Source organism: Pelophylax lessonae, assembly GCF_965119305.1.
Source record: "Pelophylax lessonae genome assembly, chromosome: 4".
NCBI lineage: Eukaryota > Metazoa > Chordata > Amphibia > Anura > Ranidae > Pelophylax > Pelophylax lessonae.
The window spans coordinates 91,740,045-91,756,190 of NC_138771.1; the positions used below are offsets into that span (position 1 = coordinate 91,740,045).

The 16,146-nt window shown below is 44.4% G+C and overlaps 2 protein-coding genes across 6 annotated transcripts in view; both read right to left on the reverse strand.

The window, feature by feature from the left end:
• The window catches only part of MYO5A (myosin VA), a 391,043-nt gene that overhangs the window by 152,682 nt on the left and 222,215 nt on the right, over positions 1–16,146 (reverse strand). The window lies entirely within an intron of this gene.
• Positions 7,109–9,022, reverse strand: LOC309554536 (E3 SUMO-protein ligase ZBED1-like; the record flags this gene model as incomplete). The annotated part of the gene is made up of 2 exons (XM_082256281.1): positions 7,109–7,781; positions 7,926–9,022. 2 exons carry the CDS (start codon positions 9,020–9,022, stop codon positions 7,109–7,111), a joined length of 1,770 nt encoding a protein of 589 aa, XP_082112407.1.

Consider the following 16,146-nt stretch of genomic DNA (forward strand, 5'->3'; position numbering starts at 1 on the left):
CGTAGTCCTCGGTGATTCAACACCCTCGGGTTATGCTGCCCTCTACAGGAGTAGGACTAGACAGGAAAGAAAACGTTCTGGCCACACCCTAGGGGCAGTCCCAGAGGGTATATCCTCTCACTTCCTGCTCTAGCAAATCAGTTATGTCACAAAGCAGTGTTTAGAGAATTTAACCCAACCCAACTCAAAAACAGAGGGGCGGGTACTACGTCTGTCAATGAGCTAAGAGAAAAGGATTTTACGGTAAGATTTTACAAAAATCCATTTTTCTCTATCGCTCATTGACAGACGTAGTCCTCGGTGATTCAACACCCTCGGGACGTCCCAAAGCAGTACTACAAATGAGGAGTGGGAAAATGGAAATCAAATCCAATCTAGAAGGCCCAACCGGTGCCAACTAGAAGTTTACAATGCTCATCCTCAATGATGAGACTCAACAGAAATTTTTCAACAGAAAAAAACCCCCGAGGTAGACCACCGGTCTCCTCAAGAATAAGCCTGTACCACCGTCTGACTGATCCATGTAGATATGGTCGCGGCAGACACAGGCAACCCCCTTCAAGGGCTATCCGTGATCACAAAAAGTGAGTCCGTCTTACGAAAACAAGTTCGTAGTAAAGTGTATCCTTCTGAACCCCATCCAAGGAATGTAATGCAAACTCCCAAGGATGGCTAGTCTTAGGACACGGGGAAGGTAACACAATACTTTTATTCAGATGAAAAACTCTGAAAACCACTTTAGGAAGGAAGGATGGATTCGGAAGAAGAACCACCTTATCCCTATGAACCACTAGATATGGGGAACGACAAGATAATGCGGCCAGTTCTGACACCCTGCGTGCAGAAGTAATGGCCTCCAAGAAGGCCACCTTCTGGGATAATGTAAGCAAGGGAATCTCCCTAATATCTTCAAAGAGAAGTTTCTGAAGAACCGACCACACTAAATTAAGATCCCAGGCGGTAAGGGTGTGCGCACTGGCGGAGCCAGATGTCGCACCCCCTGGATGAAATTCCGCACCAAGGAATGATTAGCCAAAGGTTTCTTGAAAGAAGATTGCTAACGCCGAAAACCTGACCCTTGATCGTGCTCAAGGATAGTTTCTGCTCAACCCCTTGTTGCAGACAGACCAAAATTCGGGTCACCGAATAGGTATGTGGGGGAAATCCAATAGATTCACACCATGCAATATAAGACTTCCATGTGCTGGAAGTCGCTTTTCTTGCTTTAACTGGAGGTAGGAATAACTGAAGCTGACACTCCCTTGTCCTTCAGTACCTGGGTCTCAATGGCCAGGCCATTAAGCCAGCGACTGTAAAGCAAGATGGAAGATCGGTCCCTGAGACCGCAAATCCTCCCTGAGAGGAAGTCTCCAAGGAGCGTCCGCGACTAGCCTCACCAAGTCGGCGTACCAGGCTCGACGAGGTCAGTCCGGAATTTCCAGAATAACTGGAATTCCCTCCACCTCTATCCTGCGAAGAAGTTCCCGCAGCAACTTGAGAGGATGGAAGGCATGCCGTAGCTGATACTGCCCCCACGGGGCGATCAGCGTTTCTGCTGCGTCCGCTAGAGGATCGCGGCGCGAGCTACAAACCTCTGCACCTTCCTGTTAAGCCAAGGTGCCAACAGATCCACATCCAGGATGTCCCAATGAAGGGACAGCTAGTGAAAAACCTCTGGATGAAGAGGCCATATGCGATTGGATCTGAATCGGGCTGCTCTAGAGCTGCTCGATCCAGTAAATCAGACAAAATCTGATCGCTCTCAGTTCCGATACCCTTATTGGTAATCTGGATACTATCGGAAGAAATGACTTCCCCTGGTTGAGCATCGGAGACTTCCTGGTCCGCTCGCTCAACCGGATCCGATTGTCCAGGGAATCGGAATTCTGATTCCATTAAAAAAGAATCTCCTTCAGGAGAATTCGGGTAGGAGACTGGGTATACGGTACTGCCTCTAAGAAGGCCACCATCAGTCCCAGCCAATTGACGGACAGCAATATCCGAATCGTTGACTGAACCTTCTGGAGTTTCTCCGCAAGGAGAAACTCTCTTGCCCAGGATGTATCCAACCTTAGGCCCAGATAGTTCAGTCTCCTGGTGGGAACCAGGGATGATCTTTGGGAAAGCGAAAAAACGCTGATGTCCTGCGATGATGGGGATATAAAGATAGGCCTCCTAAATGTCTATGGACGCCAGGAAATCCCCCTGATGCAGGGAGGCCACCACTGTACGGATGGACTCTATTTCTTCCCAAGTCCAGATTTGGACGCACCTTGCCCTTTTTCCTTGGCATTGTGAATAGGTTCGAATAGAACCCCTGAAACCGTTCAATGTTAGAAGGGAAGAATCGCACCGGTGGAAGTGATCAAAACTCGATCCTGTGTCCTCCAGAAACCGGTGAAGACATCCCCCCCACCCCAGAGATGGGTAGGGGCGCATCAGGCTGTATCTTCAGGCTTGGTTGAGCCGGACTTTTTGTTTAGCCGACCAGCGCCCTTTGAAACCCCTCTAAAGGGGCTTTGGAGGGTTTCGCCTTATCGCCCGCCCTCGCGGAACGAACAACTCTTTATGAACAGAAAAGGAAGGTCCTCGTTAGTTATGAGGTCCTTTTATCCTAACAGTCTGTCGCAAGACAGCAGGTGGTACCGTCTATCCTATAAAGAGGAATTCCTTAAACGGATAGCACCTAGCCATGCGTTTGGAAATAACAGGGGTTCGTTTCAAAACGACCCCATTTGGGTAAAGGAAAATCCTTCGCCCTTTTGGTAGGCTAACAAGTACCAAAAAGGAATCTCAGTCTCAGCTACCTCTGCCGGTGTAACCTCAAGACTAAAGGTTTCCCGGACGGACACAACTAGTGCATCCACCACTCTTGTGCTATGGCGGAGGCAGAAACGTGCTCCTCACTGCTGAGGAGATATTACCTGAGACAACAGCCCCTGAAGTATCTGATAAACAATAGGGGTAGGCGGGGGTCGCTTCTTGACCCCCGTCCCTGACTGGCCACCTCCACCCGGGATACCAAAGACTCCAAAACTGTCGATAATGCATTAAAAACAAGTGGGGTACTGGAGGGTCCTGTGGCCACCTTGAGGGGATCAGGTGGGGATACCTATGCGGCAGGGTCAATGATTATACAAGACACTTGCCAGCGACAAAAAATGACAAAGTAAAAAACTTTTTTTTTTTTTTTTGTGTGTCCCAGTCGCAACAGCGCCCCTCAGTGTTACCTGCCTTTTTGGACCCGAGAGAGAGAGAGAGACCCCAAGGCTCATCCCTGATGCACAGAAGTTTTCATCAGCTTGCTCAGTGCTTGTCTTGTTACAGACAGGAAGTCTTTGGCCCTATTTCCTGGGTAAAGGAGGTGGCTCCGCCCCTTAATACGCCTGCCGGCGCCTCCCCCTGGCTCCATGAGGTGTTTGAGTCACCTCAAACATGGCCGCCCCCATGCTGGAGACACGAGGCTACACCAAAATGGCGGCCTCGTGCGATCTACCAGACAATGGCGGCGGCCTGCACAGATAGCGGCATGTCTGCAGAAGGATCTCGGCCTCACAACCCTTCACCCTCATGGTGGTCGGCGGTACCGGACCCTGGCGGGCCGTATGCGGTCCGTGGCCGTCGGGAGGCATCTGCTTAGCTGGAGGAATGATCTGGAATGCAGTATACATGTATAGACATCGCCCTGTGGCTTCTGACAGGTGGGATACCTTATACTATCACAGTAAAGTTCTAGTACTGCCACTGACTACAATCATTTTCACATTTTTACAATTAGATTGTCAGCTCCCAAACCAAGCCTCCTGGCTTCTTGTACACAAAAATCACACTCAATTAGGGGGATCTGTGACATGTTATAGGATAGAGGGGAACCCATCCTTACCATTACAGAGAGGGGCCCGCGTTCACCACAAGACCCGTCAGGGGGAAAGGGGGAACATACTACTCACCATACCGGAACCAGGCGGGCGCCAACTCCTGACAGTACCCCTCTCCACCGAGATAGGAGGGCTGTCGACCAATACGGACGCCGTGACTCATGGTCTTTGGAGTTTCAGCGAGACGTTTAACTCGCAGGGTCAGTCCCCGTCCAGTGGGACTATGTCGTGGCCGACCCAGCGCGGAGCTATGGCCTGCACGCGCTCGTAGGCTGAACTGGGGTGACCACTGGATCTCAACATCCAGCCCGTCGCCCAGTTCAGCTTTCTTGCTTGAAGATCTCACAAGAACACTGGAGAAAAAAAGCTGTCTAAAAAATCTTTTCTAAGAAAAAAATCCTGCCAGGACCGAAGATCCCAGCAAGGTATCTAGGTCCTTACTCCTAACTAGACAGAAAAAAACTGATTTGCTAGAGCAGGAAGTGAGAGGATATACCCTCTGGGACTGCCCCTAGGGTGTGGCCAGAACGTTTTCTTTCCTGTCTAGTCCTACTCCTGTAGAGGGCAGCATAACCCGAGGGTGTTGAATCACCGAGGACTACGTCTGTCAATGAGCGATAGAGAAAATATTGTTATTTTTGCAAAATTGACGCTCTTTTTTTGTTTATAGCGCGTGATCAAAAAATCGCACAGGTGATCAAATACCACCAAAAGAAAGCTCTGTTTGTGGAAAAAAAAGGACGTCAAATTCGCACGACCGCGCAATTGTCCGTTAAAGTCACGCAGTGCCGAATCGCAAAATACCCCCTGGTCTTTTAGCAGCCAAATCCTCCGGGGCTTAAGTGGTTAAAGTGGATCTAAACGCAAAAGGGTTTTTACCTTAATGCATTCTCTACAACAAAGTGCTTGTAAATCTCATAAAAAAATTGTTCCCGTCTCTTTAAGGCATGGAGAGGAGACAATGTGACTGCAAGAAAGTGAACTTATTCTACTTAGCATAAGGTACTTAGCATTGATATTAAACATAACAAACCACACTGCATGTACTTCTGCCCTAAAAAAGAGAGCATCATAGGATTTTATTGATGTGACTTTAACCATTTGGCGCTGGCTGCATGCAAATATGCGGCCTCTCGGTGAGTGGGCCTTGGCGCCGAGCAGCCGCATATTTGCGTGAATTGGTGGAATGCAGGTTTGCTGAGACAATTAATGGTGTCCAACGATAGCTCATGATCACAGCTTGCGATTGGGGAGATTTCTGATCATGTGACAGCCAATCACGGTGGTCACATGATCAAAAACACTGCCTCCTGGCACCCTAAACCCCTTAAAGGACCAGGAGCTGCTGGCTCCAAGGGGTTAAGGTAAAAAAACCTTCCAAAGTCTGTGCATCCCTCCCCCCAAACACCTGTCATCTCTCGTCACAATCCAGCGCTGTCCCTGCCGGCAGCCCTGGTCTCCTCTCTTTCCGCATTCACATTCTTTCCTGCTGCAGTTAGTCAAATCCTATGAGGAGGGAGCGGGGGGCGGGGCTGAGCCAAGCTGTGTGTGTCTATGAATGCAAAAGGCAAGGCTCAGGAGAGCACCTGCATGTGTGGCCCAATAGCACACAGCTTAATCTACAACTAGGAGAGCAGGAGCCGAGAGCGCTGGTGGGGGACCTCAGAAGAGGAGGTAGGAGACTGCTCTGTGTAATACCATTGCACAGAACAGGTAAATGTAATATGTTTATTATTTTAACTTAACACGAAGATTTAGAATCACTTTAATATCTCCGAAACAACCCTGAACAGATTGTTGGTAAGGTGACGTGTAGACGTTACCCAACTACAACCAAGAAAAATCAAATCTTCTGCCCTGCCATAACTGGCTGTGCTTTGAGGTAGGTGTGGATGGACAGAAATACAAATCATTTGGCAAGTAAAAGAGCTCTCATATTTGTTTTTCTTATGTAAAAAAACCTTCTGTGTGCAGTAACACCCCCAGCCCCCCCTAAAACTTACCTGAGCCCCATCGTGATCCAGCGATATGCAGGAAAGCCTCAGCTCTCCCGGGTCTCTCACTCCTTTTTGGCTAATACAGCACCGGTAGTCACTGGCTCCCTCCACTGTCAATCACAGCCAGTGAGCCAATGAGAAGAGAGCGGGGCAGGGGCTGAGCCATGCTCTGTGTGTTAAAGGACACACGGAACAGTGGTTTGGGTGTGAGCTTACTCAGCTGCCCCATAGCAAACTGCTTGCCTTGGGGGCACTAGACAGTAGGGAGCAGCCAGGAGCGCCGGTGGCGACCTGAAAGTGACACGATTTTGACTGGATTTGAAGCAATGCCTGTGTAATCTTGAGGTCTATGGACCTTAAGTCGCATCAAAGTCGGACCAAAGGAGTGCAGGGAATACTTTGAAGTAGTGTTATGTGAAAAGTGCGCTGGATACAATATGGTAAAGCTGCAACCTGAAAAAGTATATAGTGACAGTGGGGGAAAAAAGGTGCGCTAAACTCTTATGGAGTATTCCCTAAAGGGATAAACCAAAATGTGATTTGAAATCATACAAACCAGTGGTAACGTATATCAAATTGTTAATTACAACCAAACATAACGTGTCACAGTGTAAAGACTAAATAAACGGATGGTGCATCAGGGTGCACTTTTGAAAGAATATATATATATATATATATATTAGGGCTGTCAATCGATTAAAATATTTAATCGCGATTAATCGCATGATTGTCATGAGTTAACTCGCGATTAATCGCACATTTGTATCAGTTCTAAATGTACCTTAAATTAATACTTTTCAAGTTTTGAATACATTAATCAACATGGGAGTGGACAAATAGACGCTTTATGCAAATGCATGTTTATTATTAGTGAAACCATACTTAACATAGGATGAAGACTGGACATCTATCAAAGGGACCATAGTATCAAAAGTCATATGTTTATCAAAGAACTTGTTCATGTCTATTATACACATGAAAAAACAACAACATAGAAATAAACGGTTCCCATTACTTCTCTTTCTTTACTCAATTTACTTACACAAACCTTACATTTTTGCACGATAGGGCAGCTCACTTCTTGTAAACATGCTAACCTAAATGTACATTTATTATTACTGAAATCACCCTAAACAGAGCATAAAGAACATTGACATGTTTTACAAAGAACGTGTTCATGTCTATCAAACAGGTGGGAAAAAGAATATAAAAAACCCACAGGTTCCTCACAGATTATTTCTCTTTCTTTGCACTGAGCCAGTTGCTCAAACAGACGAGCCTGTTTACATTTTCAGATGACAGGGCAGCTCGCTTTTTCTGAACAACATGTCCTGAGAGTGAAAACAATCTTTCACAAGGTACGGATGTGGCAGGTGTTGATAAGTATATGCGTGCAAGGTAGGCCATCTCACTGTGTGCCCCTTCATGATTGGACCACCACTGCAGGGGACAGTCCTCTATGGCAATAGAGGGCTCTGCCTTGTAGCGCTCCACACATTTCTCAATACAGTCCTCTTCATCATCATCAGATGAAGATTCTGGCACAGACATGAGACATGTTATCTTCTTAGGTGGTTCAGTTGTCAGTGTCACTGGTTTATCTGGCTGTGCAAGCCCCTCCCTCTTGAGCAAGGCACAGACTGAACTCCACACCTCAGCTCTGTCAGCCCTGCTCAGACATTTGAGGTCCTTAAACCTAGGGTCCAGTGCTGATGCAACCCTCAGCCATGTGGTGTTGGTTTTTTCCTTCCGTTTGTCCATGTCAGTTGTGAAAGTTTCCTTAAACTTAATCATGTAGGCTGGGTCATCTTCTGAGACCTCCATCACACGTGATAGATGACACAACGCGGGCAGCACAACTGAGCAAGAAACAAATTTCTCTCCTCCTAAAAGTTCACTCACATACCTGGAATAATAGAGAAAAGCACTTTAGTTAGACATAATGAATCTCTCACTCACTTTCAATCTCTCACTCTTAACACACGCACGCGCACACACACACACACACACACACACAAATATAATAATAATAAGAGTATCAATAAATTACCTGCAGTGTTCCAGCACAGTCTCCAACCTCTTCAGTTTATCAAATTCAGCTGCAGTTGGCATGTTGATGTTGCCTGCATGTAGGCCCAGTGCATCTCTCAATGGTTCTTGATTTCTCTCAACACGCTTTATCATTTCTAGGGTGCTGTTCCACCTAGTAGACACCTCCTGTACGAGTGACTCTTTCTTTTGAAGATGTTTGACTTGCTGCTGTTCAAGCTCGGCTGCGTTAGCAGGGCTATGCTTGAAATGACCCACTAACTTCCTGCATTTTGCCAAGGCGCCATCAAACGGGCTGTTTTGGAGAGAAACTGTGATGGCTCGGTGGAGGCTGTGTGCAATGCAAGGCATAAGCTCGAACGGGAGCTGCCTGGCCGCTGCAATCATGTTGCGTGCACTATCAGTGGTCACTATTTTAATTTTGAGTTCAATGTTCCACTGTCTGGCTACTTGAAGAAAGTGCTCAGCGCAAACGTCAGCATAGTGTCTATCTTCTGTCTTCATAACGGTCAAAGCGTGAGACTGAAGTTTCCAGTGCGCGTCAAAATAATGTGCTGTGACGCCTAGGTAGCTATGGTTACTGAGGGAAGTCCAATAATCTCCGGTGAGCGCAACCGTGTTTGTCTGTCTCAATGCCTCCTGAACTTTAGCTTTCTCCTCTTCATATAAGTTGTGAATCTTGGTTGTAATGGTGGCTCTTGAAGGTAGTTCGTATGTAGAATCGTTAGATGCGATGCGAATAATTTCAAGTAGACCCTCGTCCTCGACCACATTAACTGGTCTACATGCTGTAGCCACCCATTTAGCTATAGTTGAGGTGAGTCTATTAGTTGTGGACTTATCCATCGATCTCCGCTGCAAACTTTGATCCATTGTGGTCTGCCTTTGACGAGGGGGAGGGGGGCTCTCCGTGTCAGTTGTATGCTTCGCCATCAAGTGATATTTTAAACTCGACGTGCTGCGGTGATAACTTAATTCACATCGACAATAACTGCAGATAACTTTTGTCTTGTCGACAGAACCATCAGACCTCGTTTTGTATATAAATTTTCCGTTCAGAAGACCCCTTTCTTTTTCCATTTCTGTTTGCTGCTGCATCTTTATCTCTCCAACTACGGGCTAGGCCACGGGTCAATATATATGAACTTCATGAAGTGTTTCTTTCTGTATAGACCACAGAAGAAAGAGGGTCAATTTAGTCAGCAGTAATGTTTGAGGCTATTAGTGTGTAACATAGACAGTTTATTGATAAATTAAATATATTGGGGTTTAGTAACACCCGTGCAAGATAAGGTTGTTAGTGAATACAATCAGTGCATTAATAGGAAACAAGACAGACATAACATAAAGTGACAGATAACCGGCCGGCATATACTTCAAGTGATATACATATATTAATCACAACATGCTTTAATAGCCGTAAATGTTCTTGAAGGGGCTCCTTTTGGGCAATCGGTCGTCGATTTTAATTGGTGACTGTGTATGGGCAGTTGTTCTTATTGAGTTGCTCCGAGGAAATCGTTTAGGGGTGGTTTTATCTAAGTATTGAAAGCAGGGCTGTAAGAACTACCGCTCAAGATTTCCTTGGTTGGGACAGCAGAATATGGCTGTATTGCCGTTATTATATAAACGTCGGTTCAGTACCGCATATAAGTGGAAACAGTGCTCCGATGGCTAAAAGCCATTTCTTCACCCCTGTGTGGTGAATGCTTTATTATGTACCTTTCTGCCGATCTGTAGGTCAGTGCGTCTGCTTCCGCTGTCCGCTCTCGTGCTGTCATCAGTCTCCGCTCTTCCTCGTGGTTCCTGGCGTCCGATGCTTGCTTGGAGCGATGAGGGGGTGTGCCGCCAGGCTAACTTGCGTAGCTTTGTCTGGACGTCGTAGGCCACGGGTCAAACAGCAAACAGGTGATGCGCGCTGCATTAATCGCGCGTTAAAAAAATTATCGCCGTTAAAATGAATCTGAGTTAATGCGTTATTAACGCGCTAATTTTGACAGCACTAATATATATATATATAAAGTGAGGTAAATAAAGTCCAATCCAAACAAAAGTTCATGTGTATTGTGAATAGAATGAACTCCTTGGTGACAAATCCACAGCAATTAGGGTGCAAGTGATCCCACCACCATATCCGGATTGGCTCCTTACCAGAGAAATAAGGTGTAAGGGAGTAAAGATAACACAAATCCAGATATAAGACACTTGCACCCTAATTGCTGTGGATTTGTCACCAAGGAGTTCATTCTATTCACAATACACATGAACTTTTGTTTGAATTGGACTTTATTTACCTCACTTTATATATATATATTTTCTTTCAAAAGTGCACCCTAATGCACCATCCGTTTATTTAGTCTTTACACTGTGACACGTTATGTTTGGTTGTAATTAACAATTTGATATGCAATACTTTGAAGTCGCACAAATATGAATGGTACTCATTGGAAATCATGGGGTACTACTTGTCGTGGCTTTGCAATCCCAAGTCGCACAAGTGTGAAAGGGGCCTTAAAGCGGAGTTCTGGGCTCAAATGCCTTTTTTAACTAAAAATACCCCTATAATACTAATCCATCGCCCTTTACAGAACCGCTATTCTCATACTTACAAGGTGTACAGTATTGGATTTCAGTCAAAATCTTACTTTTAAAAACGCTGTCTGAGCGCGGCCATCTTGGATATGGGCATCTGAAGCCACAGTGTAATCTGCTGTGTCCTTCCTGATTCCAGGGAGTGTTCTGGGAGTTCTTCCTGATTCCAGCCTCCAGGGAGTGATGACAAACAGCTCCCAGGATGCAATGCAAAGGCTGAAGTGATGTCGCGGGCCACAGAGGGGGGAGAAGGGGGAAGTACAATCAAAAATGCCCTGAAAATAAGGTAAGGGACCCCCGAAAAAAATTAAAAATGCCCAATTGTTCATCAGCATAGCGAGCACTCCAGGAATCACTAAAGTTGCAAAATAGGCCGGAACTCCGCTTTAATGTCACTTTAACCCATATAGTAATGTGCACAGGACAAGTGCTGGAGAATTATCATTTGTTTGTTTTTCTAAACACCACTGCACTCATTTTTACATTGATGCAATTTTGTTGTGGGTGTGAAACACTTATTTAGTACTAGCAGGCTGTTCCCGTTTATTACATACACATAGTTATTTCATAGGAGTCTAGGGTTGCGTACACAGTTCTTTTTGTAAGTTTTTTTTTGCATAGGACAAGAATTTGTAACATATTTTGTAACATAAGACCACCATAATATACCCATAGCCAACCTTAGGACGTGGTTATAAGCCTTTAGAAATGGCCTTATTTTTAATGTTCTTCTTGGCTTTAGTTTTTTTGTAACTAGTTTGTGGCCCTTAACCTCGCAGGAAATATGAACACATTTAGTCTATTGGTGCAATGTAGCAGGAAGTATCTAATTTAGAAGAATGTATTCTCTCTCCACAGACAATAATAGTGATTCTCAACTATTTTATATCAGGGCACATTATGCATTTTTGAGCAGTAGTTCAGACCGTCTTCAATGCTATTAAGACCCTATTTCCTATATGGGGATTACAAATACACTTGCGCCAAAGAAAAAACAAAATACAAAACAAATTCAATTATGACTGTCGCAAGCCACTACGGGGCGTAAGATATATATATATATATATATATTCACCGCAACTAAATATGAATTTGCGCTGCTGATTGCATATTTAGCTGCGGTGAATTTATACCTATTTTTTTTTTTGTTTAATACATTTTTATCTAATTTTCATGAAAAAATAAGTTTACAAACATAATGAAAGAAAAAAAAAGAAAAAGAATTAAAAAGAAAAAAGAGAAACACAATTGTATTAGATTCAGTACCGGCAACATACCGATATTATTTCAATAAATTCCATGTATCGTTAATACTGTACCAATTTAAATTTCTTAAACGAGAAAAGAAAAAAAAAAAGAAAAATTGTATATGTAAAGTGCTGGCCATAGTGGGTGGATCCAAATTTATACCTATTTCATATAGGTCAGACAATTTGTTGAAAATAAATACAAAAATTAAATCCAGCTCCCGACAAAAACAAGTTTGAATACATAATTTGGGTTATAACCTCTGTCAGGTCATTGCTGTCACTGACCTCACTGTATACCAACTGAGTGATCTTAGAGCACCAGTTGCTAATAGGAAGTGGAAAGCCACTGCCCTTGAGTACCACAAACTATGAAAATGAATAAAGCATTAACACATGAATGCATACATTTTTAATGCTTTAAATCAATTTTTCTTTAACAATAGATTACCCATATAGTACAAAACCACATCAAACAATCAAATACCAGCATCATATTGCTGTCAAACTAATGAAAACATACCTAGAGCTGGTGTTTGCTCTGGGGGTTATAGTATATCAATGTTCTGCACTTAGCAGACTATTTATACATTTGTTTTTATCAAGGATTCACTCAGCTGTCACCCAAAATTCACTTGATCTTTGAATAGGATTCATATGGAGAAATGTGGGGTGAAAGCTCTGTGAATCATGTGTAAAAATATTTATAAATAAACGCCTATTTATGGACAAAATAAAAAAAACATTTAGTACATCTGTGAAATACATGCACATTTTCCCATATTTTGTCTCATTAAAGCGGTAGTATCCCGCTTTTTGACACTTTTACCTACAGGTAAGCCTATAATAAGGCTTACCCGTAGGTACAATTAATATCTCCTAAACCGGCACGGTTTAGGAGATATTTGCAGTGCATGCAGCCGCTCACGCGAGCGGCGCATGCGCTCTGAAGGTCCAGGGGACCTTCAGTTTTCCTTGCTGGGAGCTTCACGGAAAATCACTCCCGCGCGCATGCGACGTCATCGCGGCTCCGGCCAATCACAGCGCCGGAGCCGCCGAACCCGGAAGAGACGCCGAGGGATCATGGCGGCGCCCGCAGCGATGTCCGGGGGTCCGTGTCGGGGCTTCGTTCTAAGGTAAGTAATACATAATGAGCTAGTATGCCATGCATACTAGCTCATTATGCCTTTGTCTTGCAGGTTTGTGGCCGGCTTGTACGTGAAGAAGGAGCGCGAAGGAGTGAAGAAGGAGCGCGGCTGCCCTCCCCCAGGCAGCAAGCACACTTGGAAACGCGTCACATGCAGATGACATCATCCAGGTTCGACTATCCACCAAGCCTTGCTGTCAAGCAAATACACCGAGCCTACTTCCTGATTCTAAACTTGCCGTACAAGCCGGCCACGGCGAAAGCATTTCGGCTCCAGCAGGACAAATGTCCATGACCGGATGATGTACACTTCTCCACACTGGAACCTTGTTTTATGGGCATGAATATATGCTTACTAACGTGAGTGCATAATTTTATTCATTAAACCTGTTGCATAAAGTCTACACTTAGAGGCGCCTCTGTCTGTCTTTGTTTCGTTCCTTCAGAGCGCATGCAGCAGTCATGTCACTGGCTGAATGTAATGTAAAAATCTCCTAAACGGTCCACGTCTAGGAAATATTTACACTACCTATAGGTAACCCCTTATTATAGGCTTACCTATAGGTAAAAGTAAGTAGAGGAAGTTTACTTGAAACCCAGGACCCTGCATTCACTGTATCTGGTCTCCCACAGTACAAAGAAATGCAATGATTTTAGTAAATATAAACTGCTAAATACCTTTTCTCATCAGCAGTATATAGCAGTCTTGTGACTTCTATTACTCTCTGGTTAAAACTTGTAGGAGGTGTTTTCATTCTACTCTGACTCTCTGGCTGCAGAACCCCTTACCCTCTGTCTGGACAGTGCTGATTGGCCCTGTGCTGATCACATGCACTCTTCCAAGAAAACAAAACTCTCTAGCAATACACACCGAACTAAGCATGTGCAGTGTGACTCCAAAGGCCCTGTCTTATCAGGAGATGGATTGAGGACAGCGGAAGCCAGGATCAAACAGTCTTTATACCGGCGGATGATTAACCCCTTAGGTTCCACAGTGAGTATAACAAGCATGCTTTATTGCATATACCGACTTATTATACTGTTGTGGATTTAGTAACACTTTAACTTCCTTTTTGAGCTGACAATGTCACCTCTACTTCTCCTAAAGTTTCCAAGCAGTGTTGCCGACCTGTCAGCCTAAGCTCTCCCCTGTTGAACAACAAACACCTCACCCTTATGCTATAGACTAGAGGGAAGGAGGAAGGTGGGGGTCAGTAGTGCATCAGAAGAGAACTGGGCATGGCTGACAACACTGCCTGGGATTTTAGTGCTTCAGAGACAGTTTGTTGTCAGCTCAAACAGGAAGTTAGGAGTGCACTTGATTCCTCAATTTCTAACATATTAACAGGATATTTCTGTACTTGCATTATTAAAGGAACAAAATATGTGAAAATTTAAATGTATTGCAGGGATATATTAACCACTTCTGGACCGGAAGATTTTCCCCCTTGATGACTAGGCCATATTTTGCGATTCGGTACTGCGTTACTTTAACCACTTTACCACTGCTCACAGTAATATTACTGCGGCAGAGTGGCTCGTTTTCGTCTGACGACGTAGTACTACGTCGTCAGACACTCCCCCTTCTGGGCGGCGTTGCGCGCCGCCGGAGGCTCGCTCCCGCTGTTTTTATTCACAGCGGGAGTCGGGCCAGGGGAGGAGCAGCGGCGATCGCCGCTGCTCTTACCCGATCGTCTGGGATCGAGTCTGGAGATCCGCCCGCTGTGTGTAAACACAGCGGGCGGATCTCCATACTGACAGGGAGTGACAGATCGGACTGTTCAGCATAGCTGGACATCCGATCTGTCCATGACTCACTCAGTCACCTCCCCCCCTACACGTCAGTAAGCACCAGGCATACATTAACCCCTCCCTCTCCAATAAAATTAACCCCTTCCCTGCCAGTGTCATTTTTACAGTAACAGTGCATATATATAGCACTGATTACTGCAGTAATGTCACTGGTACCCCCAAAAGTGTCAAAAATGTCAGTCAAGGGTCCGATCTGTCCGCCGCAATGTCGCAGTCCCGCAAAAAAAAAATCGCAGATCGCCGCCATTACGCGTTAAAAAAAAAAACACCAAAAATGACAGAAATCTTTCCCTTTGTTAGTAAACGCAATAACTTTTGCGCAAACCAATCAAAATACGCTTATTGCGATTTTTTTTACCAAACATAGGTAGCAGAAAACAAATTGGCCAAAAATTTTTAAAAAAATTGTTTTTTACATCTTTTTTGGGGGTAATTTCATATAAAAAAAATGTTAAAAATATTGTTATTTTTTCAAAATAAACGCTCTTTTTTTGTTTATAGCGCAAAAAGTAAAAATCGCACAGGTGATCAAATACCACCAAAAGAAAGCTCTGTTTGTGGGAAAAAAAGGACGTAAATTTCGTTTGGGTACGGCATCGCACGACCGCGCAATTGTCAGTTGAAGTCGCACAGCGCCGAATCGCAAAAAGTGGCCTGGACGGAAGACAGCAAAAAGTGGTGGTAAAGTGGTTAACGGACAATTGCGCAGTCGTGCAAAGCCGTACCCAAATAACACAGATGTCCTTTTTTTCCCACAAATAGAGCTTTCTTTTGGAGGTATTTGATCACCTGTGCGATTTTAATTTTTTGCGCTATAAACAAAAAAATAGCGACATTTCTGAAAAAAAAAAAAAAAAAATTTTTTAACATTCTGCTATAACATTCTCAAAAAAAAAAAATGAAAAATCAAAATGTTTTAACATTTAAGGCCAATTTGTTTTCTGCTACATATGTTTGGTAAAAAAAAAATTGCAATAAGCGTATTTTGATTGGTTTGCGCAAAAAGTTATCGCGTCTACTAACTACGGGAAAGATTTACCTAATTTTTATTTATTTTTTACTAGTAATGGCGGCGATCTGCGATTTTTAGTGGGACTGCGACATTGCGGCGGACAGATCAGACCCCTAACTGACACTTTTTGACACTTTTGGGGGGACCAGTGACATTACTACAGTAATCAGTGCTAAAAATATGCACTGTTACTGTAATAATGACACTGGCAGGGAAGGGGTTAACATTGTGGGTGGTCATGGGGTTAAATGTGAGCCTAGGGGAGTGATTCTAACTGTGGGGGGGGGGGGGGCGTGGCTTTTGAAATGATCATAGAGACCTGTGATCCTATATAGAAGGATCACAGGGGCTCTAATCATTCAAGGGAGAAGAATGGTCAGCTGCGATCGCTGCTGCGGGTGTCAGGCGGCAA